Raw genomic sequence first — 21715 nt, forward strand, 5'->3', positions numbered from 1 at the left:
AAAATTTAAGTCCTTTGGAAGGACAGAGGGAGGTGGGACGGTCGATTCAAGTGTGACATGGGGCTGTTAGCCACTGTGCCCGTCTTAACATGGTTCACCTTGGCCACCCACTTGCATCCGTCAGGGAGCTGAGAAAACCCTGCCACCAAGCCATCCCAGACTGACGGAGCCAGGGTTTCTGGACAGGGACACAGGCCTGCTGCAGAGCCCTCCACGCGCTTTCCTGTGTAGTAACCTGCGTCGGGGAAGCTGCTGTCTGGTTCGCAAGCTGCTGTGGGGGTCTCTCTGGCGCAGCCTGGTCTCGCTTTCAGTCCCAGCTGAGTGGGGCGCCGTTTCATGCTCCCGGAAAGCTGGTCTGGGGAGCAGCGTTAGGGAACTGAGTACAGTGTCTGCCTGTTGATGTTTAACTGGGAAGTCGGGTCTATCGGGAAGAACGGAGAGCTTTGCCTCAAAGGTTCTCCTCCTGCCCCGATCGAAGGAGCAGCCTGTCGTTCCTCAGTTCCTGGGTCACAGCAGGAAGAGGCTTCTTCACAGCCCAGCAATGCAGTCCCGGGGACTTCTGTAAATAGCCCCATTTCCACAGTGATGTCATTTCTACATTTGATATGCTTGTATTTCTGTAGGATGTATATAGTGTAGGGGGTTTTTTGTTTGGTTTTGTTTTTTAGAAAAGTCAACATGTCTGTTTTTATTTATTGCCTGAAGAAATCATTTGATGAAAAATAAATACATTTTCAACCACCTGCAGCCTGGTGTGTTTGTCCTGTGCTTGGGAAGGGTGCTGCAGCGTGGACTTGGAAGGCGGGGGGCGGTCGGGCTGTTGAATAACCTGGTGTGCTCAGCGGTAGCCACGGGGAGGTCGGGCAGCTCCATGAGCCTGCTTTCGCTCTTTGCACACCGCTCAGGGGTGGCGACGGGAGGCCCGTCTAGGAGTCTCTGAGAACATGACTTCCCTGGCCCTCCCCTCTAGGGAACATTCCCCAGCGGGCTTGACATCACCACTTGCTTCCAGTAAATCTACTGAAGATCCCTGAGTTGTATGCTTCAAAAGGGGACAGTTTGTGGTATGCCAGTTATACACCAATGAAGCTGTTCAATGTTTAACACGAAAACGTGCTCACTGCCCAATATTCAAACAACGCGCATATACGAGTAAAAAGTGGGAGTTCCTCCTCCGCATCCCCACCTTGCAGCCCACGTCGTTTAGTAACCACAATGAACTTGCGGCGTAATTACTTTCTTTGACTCGTGCGTTTTATAGTGAGGCGGTTGACAGGATCTCCCCTGGTGTTCCCTGCCAATCCTGCCCTGCCCTGTTTGCTCGGCCACTTCCTCTTCCTGCCCCATGGCAGGGGAGGTGCTGGAGAACCTCGCCCTGGTCTCTCGAGTTGGGACAACGTGGTCGAGTTGGGAAGGGGTTGGCTCGGTCAGACCCTCCTGCCCCAGGCGATGGCACCCAGGTGAATCCTCAGCCGGGTCTTCTCATTTTATGTTGCACTGACCAGAATCCACACACGGTTCTCCCCCCCTTCTTAATGGCTGCATACTATTCCACAATACAGACCAATTATTTGTAAATAGTGTTAAATTTCACTTTTTATTTCGTCATCTTAAGAATGCTTTAGGACAACGATTTTCACCTCATGGCACACATAAACTGTGGCACACCAAAAAATACATAGGTATAGTTTTGATTCACACCGGATGGCTGTTACTGTGTTGGCTGTTGTTTGTTATTTGACTGCTGTGCTAGGACCCCACTAGCACTTGATTTGTAACGCCTTGAACATCTTCCAGATATCCCTATGAGGCACTTGGTGGGCAGTATTCCTCCTCAGCAGGTGTAAAAGTAGAGATGCTGACCTGCATCGAGTTTCCCCGCACCTGAGAAGCATCCAAGTGGGCCATGGCGCCGCGGTTTCCCCGACAGCTCCCGCGCCTGCGCACCCGCCGGCTTTGCATCACACACTCCGGATTTGTAAGAGGGATTACAAGAGTGAAGATGAGTAGACTTTGCAAATCAACTTGTGGCCAGAAAAAAGTATGCCAAGAATCCTATTAAAAAAATAAAAACGTTACCCACATATTCTCGTCTTATCTACATATACACATCTTACTTAAGCGGAGCTGCTTGATTAGCACGGTGACAGGTGGGAATTAGTGAAAATAAAGACATACACACCTCGTTCCACTTGCTTCTCGATCCAGGTCTTCAGGGTAGATGCCAATGCCCACAGCCTGGGGGCTTGGTCCCACCTCGATGGGAACAGATGGCATTTCATCATTCCCAACGTAGGGCCATGTGCCCCTTCAGCTGGGAGGCCTATTGTACTGTCTTATGACTAAAATCTCAAGGAAAAGTGAACCATACCAAACAGTAAAGGTTTCCAAGTGCTGCACAACCTGGTGGGCTGCCCTGAACGTGAGACCCTGGGTCACAATCACCATGGACGAATGTAGACAATGACGTTGAAAAAGTCCTTCAGAGAAAGGGGAGCACCCTGTACAGTAATAGGAACTTAGTTTTCTAGGAAGCAGTTTTCTGCAGAAAACAAATCCAATCCTGTGAGTGATTTGTAAGTTCCCCTCCCCCCGACACACACACACACACACACACACACACACACTTCCCCTGCTCCCTTCCACCTGCAGTCGTTCCAAGCTGTAAGTAAGAGCAGGCTCTTGGACTAATTCTGTACTAGTAACCAAGCCAAGTTGCCGCAATTCCGCGCTGTTTATTTTAGTGCCACTTGCTTTTTGTGCACAGTTCAGATTTCTATTTCCTAACTCAGCAATAACCAAACGGGAGCTCCCGAGTCTGGCAGTTAGAATCTGATCTCAGGAGTGGTGGTGACAGAAAGCCACGCCGTCAAGTCGCGTTTTCATTCCCGCTCACACAGCCGCACTCCACACAACGGCCAGGGGCGGTGGGGCCTGTCAGTTGGTACCTTAGTCTACAGTGCAAGGAATTCTGGGATACAGAACAAATGCCTTCGCCAGTCTGAGGACCCGTTTCTTCATCTGTAGAACGAAGGTTCAAATACCGACTTGGCAGGGTTGTTGGGAAATGTGTACAAAGCACCCGGCTCACTTTAACGGGCTCAGTGATGGCTACCGATCTTTGTGGGTGGAGAGTGCTTCCAAGTACTCAAGATGTCTTGAGACTCTGACAATCCCTCTGGCAAAGAAACTAGGTAAAATTCTAGCTTCTCACTTGCTAGCTAATGAGTCACTAGGCATGGACGAAGGAGAGGGGGACAAAAAGAAAGTTTTCTCAGTCCTGTGTACCAGGCACTGAATGACTGCCATTGCGTGAGGCAGGTGTTCTCTCTCTCTCCTCCTGTGTGACAGGGTCGGGGGTGGGGGGCAGTCTCTGGGCAACAGAGGCCGGGCAGGACCTCTGAGCTGCCCTGGTCACTGGTGTGGGGTCAGCCTCCAAGGCCTGTGCCCCTTTGTTTCAGAGATTTTTCTAAAAGGAATCCACGGTTCTGCGACTGCTGAACTTCAGTGACTCCCACGTGGGCTTCAAGGCGAGGAGAAGGCAGCTACGACACAGATCGTGCCAGACAGACAAGAGGGACCACTGTTACTTGTATTCTGACAGTTTCGGGTCAGTTGTGTTAAGGTTGGTCAGGTTGAAATGAACAAACAGGGAAATGAAAACACTTCAGAGCTAAGTGCTGTCCACATAAAGGATACTTTAAAAATGTTTTTATTGAATATTAAACAATTACAAGTACTGTAGTTAGACATTTAGCCAAAGCACAATTACAGGTTAAATATAATCAGAAAGATGCCTTAAATAGGAGCCCACCATGCAGGCAGGTTAAGCCCCTCAGTGCCCTCTCTCGGAACACGAGGGTGACGGAGAACTGGTCTTCCACTCCACATGGAAGATCATGAAGACGCAAAGGATTTGCATGCTGTCAGCGATTTCCCATGACCAAATCGATAGGGTTGCCAGACTTAATAAAATAAAATGAAGCAAAACAAAACAAAAACAAACAACCCAGGCTGCTCAAATTTGAAGTTCAAATAAATAAGAATTTTTTTTTATTGTAAATATATGGCAGGTAATGCATGAAACATGGTTAAGCTAAAAAATTAGTTACCTAACGGTCGAATTTAACTGGCTGTTGTGGATTCTATCTGGCAATCCTACAAATAGACAAATGCAGAAAAGAAACAGGAGGGGACTGAAACCCCCTGCCACTGGTGGGTCACACAGAGACTAAAAATTAAAGAAAAACAAACACCACACCACCAAGAATGAACCAGAGTCCACCACACTGGTTACTACACAGACCGACAACACAATGAGAAAGTACAAGGACTACGCCAAACGCCGGGGCCGGGAAACCATCGCGGTTTCCTCCACGCTGGTTCTGTCAATGCTGAGAAACCTTGCTGATAAAAGTACCTTTTTAGTGTGTAGGTATCAAAGACAAACACTACTATCACAAAGACAGGATGAACTCGACACAATGGAAGCAGTAGCAGGCATTATATATGCACGTGACGAGTTGAAGCACTGTGTGCCATGGATACAAGGGTTCTATAGTCAGGGTCTTCATCTTCCAGGTCTAGGCTACCGGCCTCGAAGATCTGGGTTGCTTTCTGATTTTCACTGTTGTGTTTTCTAGCTTTGAATCCCGAACCTTGGGAGGGCCGCAGGAGTGAGTACGGGACACCCCACCTTCAGTTTAACTGCATTTCCCCGCAAACACTTTCAGGGGTCTGCAGAAATGGGCACAGAGATGAAAACTGACAGAACAATCTGAATTCTGGAGAAGGAGAAATCTGTTTGAAAAGATGGGTGGCGGGGTGGGTGTGGAGATGGGAGAGTGTGAAGCGGAAAAGGAAGCCTGAAAGGATGAGGAGCCAAATGTAAGCATCCCGACAGTGCGAATGTTGTTTCCTTAGAGGCAGAGCCCTGGGCAGACGACGGAGCCTTCAGGCAGATGACAGAGCCCTCGGGCAGACGTCGGAGCCCTGGCGCCTCTTGGAGCTCTTCCCGGATCACCACGGTCTATGTTTTAAAATGATTAAAAAACAGCTTGTGCAACACTCGGATGATACAGGGTATCACTTTGTGAATTGTTGCTGCCTCCCCACATACACAAAACTTAACAGGTTTTAAAATTCTGTCTGGCATTTCTCCTCCAAACCAGATGATCTGGTGGCTGGGGAATTTCAGACAGACAGAGCGTCGTGGGCTGATCCTATCTGCTCCTCTGCAGGTGAGAGAGCGTGACTTGAGAAGTGCACCCTCATCAAAAAAGCACGCCTGGTGTGATGCACACGAAGCTGTACCTGGCTCGCTGACACACCTTTCAAACACTAAGAAACGGAATGACAACTTATTAGGATATAAAAGGTTAAAAAGTTTCTGCCATAGTTAAGGCTTTCTGAAGAATATTTAATTTTCTATCAATGTCAGAATCCACAAAGTATCTGAAGAAGCCTCATCTTTAAGGGTCATTTAAAAAAATGCATTTCCTCGTCATACGCTAGATGAGTCCAAGTGGAGCTGAAACGTTATCTTCACAATGACTTTGTTCATTCCTGTCGCTGATTTGACATCAAACAAGTTTAGTTTTAGTCTTGAAATGAGTTTCTAACACATGAAACTCTGTATTAATGTCAGTTCTTAGTGTTCCCTGAATGACTAAAACCTTTTTCACTCTGCAAGATAACAGCCCAAAGGACATGTGTCACAGCTCGAGCACTTTCGGTGAGAAGGCCATTTATCGCTGATTATCATACACACGGGGGAGGGCACACGGGGGGAAGGCGCTTCCGACCCACGCTGCTGCTGTTTCAAAGACCGTGCGCGCAGGCCAGAGAGCACAGCTACTTAAAAAGACGGCGAGCAGCATCCGACGGACACCGCACAACTGGGAGACAAAGTAACGAGAGAGAAGAACCGGGCCCGCTCAGTGCGGTCTAACGCTCTCCTTCCGGGGCACACCCATTTTTTGTATAGAGGTTATGGTTACGGAACATTAATCCATACGACTTTATTTGCCATGTTCAGGCATTGCTGTATGTAACTCAATGCACTCTGCTACTTTAGAGCAGAGGGAAATTAGTTTAACCACTACCATGGGCTCAGAGGAGCAAAAGGGTGCTATTTCCTGAAAACATTCTAGTATTGTTTATTCTACTTATTTGATTGAAAAGCTAGAAATCCCAAATTCCACACACACACAAAAAAAGGTAAATAAAAGCCCCGCCGTGCTGCTGTTATTTTCCTCAGAGGTACAACTCTGGTCCCGTGCTGTCGCTGGTTAACGGCGCGCCAGAATCTTCCGGGCAGAGCACTGGGGGCCGAATGCCTGGTTCTGGCTGTGATACAGAATTGGAGGGAGGGTCTCCTTTTGCAAGACTCAAAGTGAAGAAAGCAGGAAAACGAGGGGGTCAAAGGTAAATGTCGGAGCTATTTATAATCCCACACTAGCAACCTGCGGAAAAGGGAAGGAGGTGTCCAGTCCAGGGCACTTAACTTACGCCTGACTCTAGCAGCACCTAGCAAACTGGGCCCACCCTGCCCAGAGCCCTGTGGTCTCAGTACTGCGGGAGGCTGGCGGCTGTGGCCAGACTCTACCACTCCGCGTGGGGAACAGAGGGCCCAGCCCCGGCAGGCCACGCTGGAAGTCCTCGGCTTGCTCGTGTTTCCGTATAGTGCAAATGCGAGAACTTATGTGGATTTCAGCCCAATTCAGTGCCATGCTTTCACATGCCAGAGGGTTTTTCGAATTGCTGTAGATGCAAATTCCAAACGTAGTCAACTTTTGCTCATTTGAGTGCACTCAGGATGACCTTTGGTTTTCAAGTTTTGGGTGAAAAAATGTATCTGGCTCCTATGAGATATCAATTAACCCACTCTCCTTAGCAGATGAGTAACACGTACACATTCTCCCAAGAACTGTTATATGCTTGAATTACTAAAGGACAAGCAGCACCGCGGGTGTCTCCCTTACACAGTACCTTACTCGGCACACGGAACGCATGGCACACAACACGGGCAGTGTACATACTGAAGCATGGTTTCACTTTTCAAGTGTGAGGCTGAAGTTCACAACCGGCACACACATTACTCCAGTTAGCATGACGGCAGTGACACACGGCCACAGGTGGGGAGTGGCTTTTGGTACCTACACTACATTAACTCTTTCTTAACTAAAAATCACAGCCATGGTTATTTACCATCTTGAACTATATCTAAGTGAGGAGGCATGTAATACACACTTTCACAGCGACCGAAAACTACACAGAATGCCAGTGCCTTCAACCCAGTGTTACAGCTCAACAGAAAAGGAAGAAAGGGGGGGAAAGCCCTCGCAATGACTATCCAACTTCGAAGCTTCATGTGGAATTCTAGTGCTAGTGAACAAGCGGCCAAGACACAAACACCAGCGTGGGCCACGGACACTTCAACGGAAGCAAACACTGAGGCTAATTCTCGACTGAATTCTGAGGACCCATGCAAGACTCAGCTATGAAACTCACTCTAGTTCCCAATGCCTAGTTCTAGCAATGGACTCGAGCCAGAGAGAAAGCAAGATGTGTCATTTTAAGAGCCTATTATAGAGTTTTGCATGTAACTACTTTATTTTTATTTAGGCGACTAAATAAGGTCATCGCTTGACCAGCCTGTATTAAAAAACAAACAACCTGTTTTCAGGACTTTAAGGCGAAACGCCAGGTTTGCGCCACACTGGTTTCTTGACACCACATACTTCTTCTGCCTCCAAGCTGAGTAGGCACGCAGCACGTCAGAGTGAATGGATGCGCCCGATTCGACATTCAGGGAAAAGGGAGGGTGGAAGAGCTGCAACGGATAACGCGTCACAAGTATCGATGTGCACTTGGCAATGGTGATTAAAACAAGCAAAACAAAGTGGTGATTTCATGAAGTAACAGTAAGGTTTAAAAAAGTAACTGAAAGAGCTTTGGTTTCAAGTTTTTGTTCTCCTTGTCTATTAAGCTGTTTGAAAAAATGGATCAAAAATTCAGTGCAGGGACCTACATAAACTATTGGAAGCACCTCACTCAAAATGACCCCCGAATCTGGAATAAACAAAAAGTCCTTGTATTTGTGCCCATCTATCTACTGAACAGGATTCAAATCCTAGCTTTCTAAGCCATAGAAACAATAAAGTAAAATTTGTGTGACTCCAATGAAGTACAACAGTTTGACTGAATTTGGAAATAAGGCAGCTAATCTGGGGGGCGACACTCTGGGGGAGCACATTTGCGAGAGAAGGTGCCCGAGGAGTCCCCACAGGCCTTCCTGCCGCAACATCCAGACCCGCCTGCTCTGCGCACGTGCTCCTTGGCTTCTCCTTCCCAGCCCTCCCGCGCAGTCTGGCCTCTGAGGCTGACCGCAGCACCGCCCAAACCTCCCCCCCTGGCTCCTGGGGCTCCCACACTCCTGGCTGCAGGAGGGAGAGAGCAAGAGCCTCTGCCTTCTCTGAGCTTGGGAGTTCCTAAGTCAGGCTGATGTTTGTGCCTTTCCCTTGTCAGACTGGCCAGTTAATAAAAGGACGGAAACTTGATGGTTTTTCTTTCCATCTCAATTTATGTTTATAAGAAGTACAGATATGAAATAAATCAAAGTGGAAAAAGGGTGGAAACTAGTCTTGCTCAGCCAGAAGCCTGGGTTGCGTTGCTACTGATTTTAGTCTGTGTGACTTTGTGCAAAGTGTCCTTGAGAAGGCTCTCTGGCTCATCATCAAAGAAGAACAACAACAAAAAAGCCGATGACGCATGTTTAGGAAAAACCGAAAATGGCCCTGGGTATGCGTACTTGTTATATACATGTGCCATATATAACAAAGCAAAGCAAATGTAGTGTGTGAATGGTGAACATTTGGAAAAGTATTGGTTATGTTTTCTTTCTCTCCATTTCCAAGTTTAGATCAAAGCAGTCTTACTTTAGAAACGGATAATTGCAATGGAAGTGAGCCTGAGATATATTAAAAGGCCGCCCCTGTAAACATTTCCTCAAAGGGAACAGCAGCAGTTGAGTATGTATCAGTTACTCATACTACAGTCATCACTAGAGCAATGCTTCGTAAGACAGACAGCTTGTTCTAGGCTGTCGGGGATTTAGAGAATATCAGCTTTGTTGGAAACGATCCGTTACACTCCAGTCCCAGGTTGGAATCCGATCTGGCCTGCACCGGGGGGCATTCACTAGGTCTTCTGCTCTGCGGCCGTTGCAGTCTGTGAAGGAGCCTCCGGCTTCATGATCTGGTAAGTGATGAGATACTCCGGGTAGGCCTGCGAGGGACAGGAAGAGAAGCGGGTGACCCTGAGGGCAGCCACAGCAGGAAAGCCTCAGAGGCTGCTGCTTCTAACCGGTGTTCTACTGCATTTGCTCAGGCATATAAATGAACTAACGATCAAATCACCTCTTTATGTTGATTACATTAATACAAATTTCTAGAAGTAGAATTACTAAGTCAAAGCATTTACCCAGAAGTCTGGAGTTTCTAATTTAAAAATGAAGTCTGGAGTTTCTAACTTAAAAATTTGACACGTTTATTTCCACTTTTTATTTGGAAACAAATGGAAACTTACACATTAAGTTGCAGAAATGAAAGTGGTACCCAAAACAACTGTACACCCTTTGCCCACATACCTGTAGTGTTAAGGCCTTATTTATCCCATTTCCTTTATTACGTGTGCTTCCCCTTCCTCTGCATATACCAGGCAGACAGACAGATGGACAGATTCACCAACACATTTTCGCCCAAACCATTTGTCAGTGAGTTTGCTATATGTGTATGTATGTGTGTCTATATACATATATATATATATATCATGATTCTTTATATATGCCCATATTTATTCCCTAAGAATAGGGATATTCTCTTAAGCAAGCCCAGGATCAACCTTGTAATTTTATACTGATAGACTTTTACCTAACTACATTCACATTCCAATTGTGTCCAGTGACCTAATAATGTCCTTTTCCTTCGTACCAGAGCCGAATCGGGGGGCAGGACATTCAGTTAGTTGTCTCTTGAGTTTCATTTAATCTGGAGATTTCCAAACCTTTCTTTGTCTTTTATAACAGTGACATTTTTGAAGACTCCAGTCTTCCCACGTTTTTTATAAACAGAACACCGCTCGTCCTGCTGAGACTGGGGTTATGCAGCTTTTGGCCGGAATGCTACACGGATGCGGTGCCCGGCTCCCAACACCACACCGGAGGCGCGCTCCGCGTCTCCCTGTCCCTCACGGCGCCGCGAACTCTGACCACCGGATCGGGTATCGCTCCCCTTCTCCAACGTGTAACTGCTGTGATTTCTCCCGCCTTTCTAACTCATGAGAAGACCATGAAAATATCCTTTTCCTTGTCGAAAGTATCCCCTGAATTTAGCATCCACCGATGATTCTCGCCTGATGAAATTTTTACCAGGACGGGTGCAGGATGATGGTCTCCCAGACCCAGTTCTGCCTCCACATCGACCCCTGTGCCCCCCTCGGCTTCCTCCTGTAAGCACAAGCCTCACCTTGCCCTCCACTTGTTTATCTAGTTATCTTCAGAATGATGAATTTCTATTTTCCCCCCGATGGTTTAAAGTTTATTACTGTGCTTATTTGGTGCTCAACCAGATTTGGCCAGTGGAGTCCCTTCAAGCTGGCTCGGGGTCCTTGGGACATGCCCCATCTTTTTTTTTCTTTGAGTACTTCATTACTTAGCTACTTTTTTGCATGCTAGATGTTCCAGGCTTACCTGTTCCTACTCTGCTCCATCCCTGGAATTAGCTAGTTTCCCACAGAGCCTGGATCCTTCCCATGGGGAATGGTATTAGAGACCAAGATTTGAGCTCTAGGTGTATTCGCTGCTATGGGCGATTCTTTGCTCTCAGCAGACAAATACATGCGCATACACTCATATGCATACACATGCTTGTATCGCTCTTACACATAAACCCATACATACACCTATGCACACGTGTACATACATAACACATATTAGACACCATGGGTTCACATCAACACCTCCAATCTCAGTCTACCCCTTATCTTCCCCCATTCCACACGCCTGTCCCTTCCTCGACAGTGACAAAGCCAGCTCCCCAAACCAACCCTATGATACACCTAACAGGGGTCGCCACTTTGCCACACCACCACAGTCCACACTTTTACTCCAGGGGGGTCTGACCTGCACCCGCGTGCAGCCCAGGATGGCTATGAATTGGCCCGACAGAAAATCGTGAATTAACATAAAACATTATGAAACTTTTTTTGTGATTCTGTGTTGTAATACATTCAATGTGTGGCCCAAGACGGCTCTTCTTCCAATGTGGAGCCCAAAGAGGGGTCCAACCCAAAAGGTTGGACGCTCCTGCAGTTCAGGACTTGTTTCCAGTTCTTCCCCCGACAGCACACCTCGCCTGGCAAAGACTGAAGGCATGTAAGAAAATACTGTTTCCACAGATTAGTTGTATTTAATTTCTTATTTCTCCTCATGTCTTTACCGTTAGTAAAGTTAGTAACCATTTGAAATTCAATTAAGTATAGACAAATTGTTTTGTTTTTAGAAAAATTGGTAGGTATTTAGCAGTATAGTGAAAATTAAGTACTGGGCTGAAACTGATGGGAAGTTTTCCTGCTTGTTGACAATTTTGTTTTGGAGCCTCAAGCTGTTGGCAGAATTCAATGTGCCGTAGCCGTCCGACTCTGAGAGCTGTCGTTCTGTGTGAGCTCCGCGATCAGATGCACTTAAGGCCCCTGACTCAGGGTGCTGACTGTGCAGAAGGGGCACACCAGCAGAAACTGTACTTTCAGTTTTGATCTTTCCCCAGCTAGTGCCACATGGGACAACACTCTCTCGTGACGCTCGGCAGAGGCAGCCAGAGCTCGAGGTCACCCACAGGTTCCGGGGGGAAACAACCCACGCCCTCCGGCGCACTGTGCTGCTGGGGTGTTCTGGCTACTGTTTGCACATTCGCCGCATCCACAGGACACCCGTCTGTGCTGGTTGTGCACAACGGTGAGTTTAAACTGTTCTGTTTTCACTTACAGCGCAGTGCTCAATAGACTGCACGAGCTATTAATACCATACCATAAAATAAGGTTTCTGTTAGATTATTTTGCCCAACTGTGGGCTAATGTAAGTCTTCTGAATGTTGAAGATAGGCTAGGCTGCCCTGGCTGGTGTGGCTCAGTGGACTGAGCACCGGCCTGCAAAGTAAAAGGTTGCCGGTTTGATTCCTGGTTGCGGGCCAGGCCCCCAGTTGGGGCTGTGTAGCCAGTCACTGTTTTGTCCCTTTGTTTATCCCTCCCTTCCTTTCTCTCTAAAAATAAGTAAGATCTAAAAAAAAGAAAAGGCTAGGCTAAGCTACAGAGTTCAATAGGTTAGGTGTACTAAATGTTTTTTTGACTTACAATATTTTCAACTTATGGGTTTATTGGAATGTAACCCCATTGTAAGGTGAGGAGTATCTGTACATAGATTCACTCATGTGACCATCTTGTGGCAAGTACAGCCACGAAGAAGGTCCCCTCCAAGGCAGCTGCTCCTAGCTCTTCACTGCCATGCTGGGGCAGGAGGACACAGAGCATTAGTTCGGAAGAGCATGCCTCAAGAGCAGCATGAGGTCCCACACCTGACTTCTTAGATGCCCCTCTCGTTTACACTGTTACTTGGCTGACAGGTGACTGATGGATTGGTTCTGTGTGTAAAGCTGATGTCAAAGAATTTAGATATCTTCATTTTGACCTGAAACAACTAATACTATCAGAAGTACAATAGATATACATTTTTTATTTTTTTATCTTAGAGAGGAAGGGAAGGAGAAAGAGAAGGAGAGAAACATCACTGTGTGATTGCCTTTCTTGCGTCCTCTACTGGAGACCTGCAACCCAGGCATGTGCCCTGACTGGGAATTGAACCAGAGCCTTTCAGTTCACAGGCCAGCACTCACTCCACCGAGCTACACCAGCCAGGGCTGCAGTAGGTACTTTATCAAATGGCTTTCTTTAACTCTTACATGGTCTCCATACTCTGCACGGGCATGTTCAGTCACTCCGCGCTCACCTGGGGAGTGCCATACCTGTTCTCCTCTGTAGATGACGTACTCCGCATATGCCAGTCCATTCACACTCGGCCTCCCAATAACCGAGTGATGCCCCGGGGGGGCGTGAGCCATTTTCATGGTGCTGAATTGCAGAAAGGATTTTCCGAGGGTCACTCTACAGAAAAGCATTTGTCTAAAGAAAAGAGGAAAGAAAGCAGTATTTTGAAGGAAGCTTTAAATCTTGAACTGATATAATTGTTAGGTTTACTGATTTAAAAATATCTTAACACAAGACAGGTTAATTTAAATGCCCCTTTCATATTTACGAGCAGGATGGGTGAGATGTGATATACTGATTTACCATAAACAGTAGGCTCAACAGTGACCCTTGAAGTTGGAAGTAGTTTTGGTGTGGTTTGGAAACCAATCGCAAAAAATACCTGGTATGTTTTGACCAGTGGAAAAAGAAAAATACTAGTGAAAACCGAGTTTTTGTACGGAAGGACAGGAATAAACGAGCAAATGGCAAGAGCATCTGAAATGAAGACTTGGTTTCACTCAAGAGGAGGTAAAAAACCGGATGAGAAAAACAAGAGTAAGAGTGGGCCACACACAAAGAATGCTTGCTTAAACATAGACTGAAAATGACACTATTGGGGTGAAACACGAACTGGGGGCAGAATGAAGTACTACAGAGGAGAAGGCTGCCGGGAAGAAAGTGTGCTAAATCGGCTGGGGGTGGCTGCATAGGCAACCTTCGGCCCAAGGGCCGGATCTGGTCTGCCACCTGGTCTGCCGGATCAGTTTCTGCTAATGACATTGTACTGACACTGTCCACACACACATTTACATACCGTTTATGGCTGCTTTTGCACTGCAGGGCAGAGCTGAGTCACTGGGACAGGGATCCTACGGCCTGCAAGGCCTGCTAAGCCTGAAATCATCCTGGGCCTTCAAAGTTCATTGACTCAATATAAACCATACACATTTAAACTAAACAGTAAGATAGCCTCACTGCTAAAGGTGCTAGTTTTTATGCAAACAGTTTGCTTTTAGTAATGGAGTGCGACCTTGGCAATATGACTGATCAGAGAGTATTTTCAGTGAAATGAAAATCATGCCACGCCCAGCAGAATGAGGTTCTGGCTGAGGTGGCTGTCTCAGGGGGATGCTACTGGCCCTCTGCGAGGCGGCCCGGCTGCAGCTGCATTCCCCTCTTGGACCCGGAGGAAAGGGTTTTGATCAAAACCAGGAGGCTTTCTGAGCTCCGCGCCCACACTGTGGGCAGCATTACGGCACCACCAGACTCTGCCTGCTCGGCTGGCTGGCCCAGTGCCACGGCCTCTGCCAGTCCGTATGTCACACACAGCCTGACCAGACAGGCCTTGCCTCCTGCCTCCGCTCCCTGCCGCAGGGCTTTGCAGCGGCTGTGGAGGTGGGGGAAGCAACAGGAGCCGTCCCTCGGCCCATGAGGCTGCAGGTTCTAGTGCTCAGGCGGAGAGTGCCGGCCCAGCCTGCTCACCAGCTTGCCTTGTGCACTGCCACGCATCCCTCAGATGCATTGCCCCAAAGTGCGGGGGAGGTGCCAGTGCTGACTAGTGCAAGACAGGAGCCGGAGGGTAAGTTCGTCTCTCCTCTCCCACCATGTACTGCTGGGCCACGGATTACTTCACGGAACTTCTCTGAAGATGTCACGCGGACTGAGCAACCAGTCGTGCTGGTCCCGAGGCTGTGGCTAGTTCCTGATGAGCCTCAGTCTGTTCTTCCTCCTGACCTCACTTCCTTTTATGACCTCACTTCCTTTCACGCCCTCACTCCTGCTTCCCTGCCGCTGCACTTGCCAAGAAGGTGCCAGTATCTAAGCTTCTGCTTCGGGCTCTGTTTTCTGGGGAATCCTGGCTAAGACACAAACCTGTGTTTCTAATTTTAATGGGCAGCTGTTCAACTTCATCTAGGTTCACTTTTATTGCTTTTTCCAATTCATTTTGTTTCCAGAGGTGTTAGGTTTGAAGCAACAAAGAGAAACTTTTGCATTTACATATTCTTGGGAATTTTTGTGTGTTACTAACCACAACAGAAAATAAACTTCCTTCTGGACGTCTGGCATCCATATTAGAACTGCCGATGGCTATAGTTTGTTTCTGCATAACTGACAGCGGTAAGTTTCAAGGTCAACAATTATGATGAGTTTTAAGGTTATATAGGTCTTTTTCTGAGATTTTAATTGAATTACAAGGTTTGTTATTAAACCAGCTTTGCAAAAATAATGTATCTGGTTAATTTAAAGAGAAATGCAATAAACTGCAGTGTTTGAAAATACAATTCTGTGTATTTTTTCTACTGGCGGGAAATGGAATAGGGAAAGGAATTATTTTTTTCACTGATTTCAGAGAGTATACTATGCTTCTCTTCAATTTTTGAGTTTTAAAATCATATTTAAAAAGCTAATATTCATTTTTTAATAATTCTGAAGTTAATATTCCAAAGTTGGATTTTTAAGGCCAATTATATATCCTGTCTTAAAATACCACAAGCAGTATCAGAAGCACGTTAAAGATTCTACTTATTTTTAGAGAGAGGGGAAGGAAGGGAGAAACAGAGAGAAACATCACTGGGTGGTTGCCTCCAACGTGGCCCACACTGGGAGCCTGGCCCACAACCCAGGCATGTGCCCTGACTGGGAATGGGACAGCGACATTAGAGAAGACATGCATCTTAGTTCCGATGTGACTCTCTAGCCAGACAGCTCTGTTCTAAAGAAATAATTCCCACCCCTTTCTTACACCGAATCAGAAGCAAGAAGTATGAAGCCCGGAGAAAACGCCCAAGTGGAGGGCGTTTCCCTGTGATCTGTGACTGGCTGACTGCGTCCAGTTCTGATCACCACTGGTGCCAGCAGCCTGCTGTCACCGGCACTGTCAGGGTGCAGGCTGGTAAAAGGACCACTCCCACCCAGTCCCCAAGGTGCCTGACTCATTAGGGCTGAGACTGCTGGTAAGCTGGGACTCGTGCAGAGCCTGGGAAGCAGCCCCGTGCTCACCTGTGACATATATAACACGACCGATCTTTGTGTGTGGGGCAGCCTGTTCCTCCTCCGATCCCATAAACGTACTGGTTGCTTTTAGAGGAGTTTTCTGCAAAATAAATCCCAGCACCAAACATTCCTCCTATGTATGCATGCCGTTCATCAAACCCTTTATGAATAATAGCATTAATGAAAGGAGAACCTAAAAATATAATGATAGAAAAATTAGTTTTTGAACACTTTTCTGGAATATCAATTAGCTATGTACTGGTTGCACTTAGCAGATTGATATTAAGTAATCAATAATACATAATCGAAACATTTACTTTGCAAGATGTCTATTATACATAAATTATCACATACTAGAATCTCATCAAGGACCTACAGTGCTCACCAAGCAAAGATGTTACCTTGCAGATGGCATGAGATTTTAGACAGCAAAGTACACTGTGGCTTTGAAAATACAGATGATTTTATACCCAATCTTACTTTAAGCAAGTACAGACCATCTGATAAACTAAAAGGATTACGCCAAAGAAAATAAAACATATTTCATTCTCTAGATGGCTCAACTGACAATTTAAGTTCTGAAAAAATTTCAGATGATTTGTTTTCATTGTATATGCCTTGAAAAGCCTGTACAAGGCACGAGAGAGCTGGTACCAGCATGTAATTTCCTGGAAAAACCCCAAACGAACCCTGTTTAACACAACACCACCGCGGGCACCGACACAGGCCTTCCCTCGGGTGGGTGGGCACGAGCCCACAGCTGCCGCGACCGCCGGCCGCCGGGACACTCACCGTGGAACAACATGCGCTCGTTGTGATGGTTGTGGTTCTCTTCCGACACTTCCTTCTGTCTGTGACAGAATCGTTCCCTCAACTTCTTGTTGACAACTTTTTGAATCTTTAAGAATGAGGAGGAAAAAAGCAATTGAGTGTAATGTATGTTAACTGGCAGTTATGATTTAAAATAGAAGGTATGTTTTCCTTGAGGAAGATCCAGTTTTTGTCTTGTTTGCTTAAAACATTGTTTAAAAATGATAAAGTTGCCGGGTCAGTATAATTCAGTTAAACCCTGGCTTTTAGTGACCTAATTTTCAGGTAAGGTTTTTGCCTGTTAGTCTACACCAGACCTGGCTACGTATATGCCTCAGTTACCTGAGGAGTTAAAATAGAAAAAAAGAGACGGAGAAGGCTGCTCCTGGACTCCTCCCCAGACTTCCTGAATTTTGGAACACAGGGCCTGTACGCCCGTAGCTTGCCAAAGGCCCCCCGGGGAATTCTGACGAGCACTAGTACGCCCTCCACCGGTCCCTTAACCCAAAGGATGAAATCAATCAGTTCTCAACAGGCTTCACTCATCTTCACGATACCCCTTTGAAAGAAAGCACGGAGCAGCCAGCCACCCCATATCATTAAGAGACTGAGATGAGGAGCCCTCTGCACTCTGACATAATCACTGACTCACTCAGTGAAAAACTCCAGGCCTCTAATGCTACTCTGAAGTGGTGATAATACAAACTACCGTCGACTACGGTCTGAATTTACGGATGAGCTGGGAGTCTCATCGCCAGGCCGGCCTCGCCGATGCCTGCGGACCTGCCTCCTGCGGGCAGCTTCGGCATTTTCTGGGGGTCTCTACTTCTGGTGGGTGTGGTCTCAAGGGGTTAAAGACCACAGGGGTGAAGAGGGTGACACCTGACCGCAGGGCCGGGTGAACGGCCGCCCGAGTCTGAGAACAGGACTTCGACACACAATTTTTCACTGTTCACATTTGATCTTCAGGAAGGCTCGCAATCGAATTTCACCCTAAAAACTTACTCGGATGACGTTGTATCTGTTGAAGATACCTCCAGCATTACCGCCATCTCGGTGTTCTCGAATTGTGCTTTGCATCTACAGAATACAATTTAAAAGTAATTAACTTTCAGAAAATATGCAAGTGCATAATTCTAAAGACACTCCTTCCGTTGTTTTCAACATTTCGATTCTACTACGCTGTTTCACTGATGAGCCCAAGGTGTGGTGTTTCTAAATAAATACAAGTCCACCACACTGATCAACACGTTCAGCAGACACGCGTATCTGGTGAGAAAACAGCCATACATGTAAATCTTAATCATCTGCCTTTCTTTTTATTTTCTAATAAAAGCCTGGGAAGATTTTGTAAACACAGCCTGTGACGTCGTTCCCATCACTGTCTGGAGTCCCTGGGAATGGGAGCGCTGCTGGGACTAAGTCAAACAGAAGCTCCCCATGTTCACTGGAGACCCACTGGGCAAATGGGAAAACAAAGGTTTTTATAAACCGATAAATTTTTGTTCCTGAGGTGAAATATTCCATATTATCTCTTTAATTTGGAAGCTCCAAGTATGTCTACAAAGACCAGGAATATTTTTCTTCCTCCACTTTCCAAATTAAAAAGAGTTACTACGGAAAAGTAAAATGTTTGAAGACCTAAGTTCTCATAGAATTGACTCAAAGAGTTAATCCTCTGCCACTCCGTTATGGACTCACTTGGCACATTTTAGCATCATTATTGGAATCTACCAACCACTACGAGCTGAGGCAGCAGGACACTAGAAAACATGATGCTTTCCTGAAAAACTGGCCATGAGCTCCCACATCAGCCCCCTCAGGGAACTGTCCTGAGCTTCCAGAGCCAGGAGAACACGAGCACTAATTAAAAACAAACAGAAACGCAGGCACGCTTCTCCGCACAGAACGATGCCATTGGGCACTTTGTTTATTTACTGTGCCAGAAGCAAGGCAGGAGCTTGGAGCAGAGAGGGTGTCGCTGTGGCATCTGTCTCCCTGAGATGCACACCACTCGCCTGACTGAGGTGGCTCTTGAGTCACCGAGCCGGGTGAGACAGAAGGCAGCTCGAGGTATGAGGCGTGCTTGCTAATAAGCCCACGTAAAAACTGGGCACATCCCTTTACACCCATGTTTTATAGTGCGGCACAGAAATCAAGATGAGACTCTCCTTGCTATCTATGAGGCAAGATTCTCACTCCACACCACTCTCAGGTAGCACTTTAGCAACATAAAAAGGTAATTCTAATAGGGTCATTACTTGCATGAGTTTCAAGAATGTCTCCAGAATAAAAGGACAGGTCTGACCCAGCCACTGGAAACCTCAGACTTACGATGTGAAGCCACGTGGCCCAGCTGCAGTCCACGTCCTACCTGAACTGTGGCGATTTTCCACCATGGTGGCTACGGGAGGCAGAGTAATACACAGGCAAGTGACCAGAAGCTGAAGTAAGACAAGCTTACCTCTCCTGGAAAACAAGTCTAACCACAGATTTCAGGAAAAGATGACTGAACATTCTGATGTACATTACCTCTTCTTCTACTGACTGATACTCCTTATCCTCTGGAGCAAGATCCAGCAAAATAGTTCCCTGGTTAACACAGTGGAAAGTCAAATAAGGGTTGGTTCCTGTAGAAAAGAAAAATGAACATGGTTAACAGTATAGCACTAAGAAGTCCACACTATTCAGGCTCTATTTTAGGGAAAACTTTGTCACAAATAATCGATATTTTGGAACAAGTATAAACTATTTTTCAATTTGAACCCAATACACAAAGTTATATAAACAAGTAAATCCAAAGGAATGTGAAGTAATGGAGGAGTGTTAAAGATTTTAAATTTATTTTATTTTTAGATGCTGGGGAAAAGAGTGATAGGGAGGGAGGGGAACATCAATGTGTGGCTTCCTCTTGCATGGCCCCCTACTGGGGACCTGGCCCACAACCCAGGCACATGCTCTGACTAGGAATCGAACCAGCGACTCTTTGGTTTGCAGGCCGATGCTCAATCCACTGAGCTACACCAGCCAGGGCAATTTTATTGGTTCTCAAAGAGTTCCTTGTATGCACAGCAGGGCTCAACAATTATTTCACAAACTAAATTTAATCAAACCAAAGTTTAATGAACATTCTTAAAGCAATGTTTAATACAACAGAGAAACACACTGCAATTACTCTGTAGTCTGGTCTAAAATCTCTGTGCGATGGCTTGAAATAGTCACCTAATATGTTTAAAATATATTATTCTTGTTAATTTCATTATCCTTCTACATTTAATACAGATAAGTAAGCAAGACTCAAGTTCAAAACCTGCTAATGTTTAGTTTCATGTCATTCTTGCATTTTATTAGCTCTGCAGACTAACTGACTAATTCAAGTTGTTCTCCTTCCCTCCTCTGGCTTTTCTACAGTAAAAGCACTTCCATAGATGGATCTGGAGACCACTGTGCCAAGTGAAATAAGCCAGTCAGAGAAAGACAAATACCACATGATTTCACTCATATGTGGAATCTAATGAACAAACTGAATTAACAAGCAAAACAGAGACAGACTCAGCAGGATGACAGCTACGGCAGGGGGTCAGGGAGTGGAGGGAACGAGCAGAAAGGAAAAAAGACACATAGACACGGACGACAATGTGGTGATTGCAGGGTTGGAGGGATATGAGGCCACTAAACGGCAATGGAAAAAATAGAATAAAATATAAATTAAAACAGAAAAACAAACAGAGAAATGAGAAACACAGAGACATGAGGTCTGTCTGGAAAAAGTCCAGCCATTGTTAATATAATGAGAACAATTTACACAACATCAATGTAACCTGGCAGCCAAGAAGAGAGGACTGGAATGCACATGTGTGAACAATGACGACTTCACTGTACTCGTCGGTGGGGCTGGTAGACACCATTGAGTGAGCATGTGCACTGTGTGGCCATCACATTCAAAATGACTGAGCAAGCAGAGCAACAAATCTGCATCAGATTTTGTGTTAAGCTTGAATATTCCTCCACAGAAACTACTCCAGTGATTCAGAAGGCCACAGGTACATGCAACTGATGATTGACAGCTTCATCACAACGTGCCCACTCATGCATCACATCTCACGCAGAGTTTTTTGGTGAAATATCAAATCACCCAGATGACTCAGCTGCCCTACAGCCCAGATTTGGCACCCTGTGACTTCTGGCTTTTCCCAGAACTAAAGTCACCTTTGAAAGGGAAGAAATTTCAGACTGTCAATGAGATTCAGGAAAATACGATGGGGCAGCTGATGGTGATTGGGAGAACTGTGTGAGGTCCCAAGGTGCCTACTTTGAAGAGGACTAAGATGTCACTGTCTTATGTACAATGTTTCTTGTATCTTCTTCAATAAATGTCTCTATTTTTCATAGTACATGGCTGGATACCTTCTGGACAGACCTCATACAAAGGAGAGAGATAGGAGGCTCTTGACAGCAAAGTATAATGGGAAAAGACTAAGCTGATAGGTGTAAGGGAGGGAGAAAAGTTCAAGGTGAGTAAGAAAAAAAGGTCAGGTTATGCAAAGTCACGTTGTGAATGTCTGATTTTATCCCAAAAGCAACAGAGTCCTACTGAAGGGTGTTGAGCAGTGAAATGATATAATCCCACAGTTGTGTTGAAAGGAGTCTCGGGTTACAGTGCAGGAAGGCACTGGAGGAGAGGGCAAAGGTGAAGGTCGAAGATGAGCTGAACAGCGGCTGTGGCATTTCTGGAGCAAGATGATGGTTACTTGGATTAGGTGACAGCAGTAGGAAAGGACAGAAGTATAGAACCCAGAGATATTTAGATATCAAGTGTGGGGAGCGAGGG

General features: G+C 46.1%; 1 protein-coding gene across 1 annotated transcript in view; it reads right to left on the reverse strand.

Moving 5' to 3' along the window:
* Nucleotides 1-3720: 3720 nt before the first annotated feature.
* Nucleotides 3721-21715, reverse strand: part of TNKS (tankyrase) — a 172572-nt gene continuing 154577 nt past the window's right edge. The window contains exons 22-27 of the mRNA XM_037128794.2: nucleotides 19417-19514; nucleotides 17890-17964; nucleotides 16867-16972; nucleotides 16081-16267; nucleotides 13077-13233; nucleotides 3721-9288 (exon numbers count right to left, since the gene is read on the reverse strand). Coding sequence (XP_036984689.2) covers nucleotides 9202-9288; nucleotides 13077-13233; nucleotides 16081-16267; nucleotides 16867-16972; nucleotides 17890-17964; nucleotides 19417-19514 — 710 coding nt within the window. The 3' untranslated portion in view covers nucleotides 3721-9201. The remainder of the gene's footprint in view (nucleotides 9289-13076; nucleotides 13234-16080; nucleotides 16268-16866; nucleotides 16973-17889; nucleotides 17965-19416; nucleotides 19515-21715) is intronic.

The sequence above is a fragment of the Artibeus jamaicensis genome, unplaced genomic scaffold (assembly GCF_021234435.1).
Source record: "Artibeus jamaicensis isolate MK-2021 breed Jamaican fruit bat unplaced genomic scaffold, CSHL_Jam_final scaffold_833, whole genome shotgun sequence".
Taxonomy (NCBI): domain Eukaryota; kingdom Metazoa; phylum Chordata; class Mammalia; order Chiroptera; family Phyllostomidae; genus Artibeus; species Artibeus jamaicensis.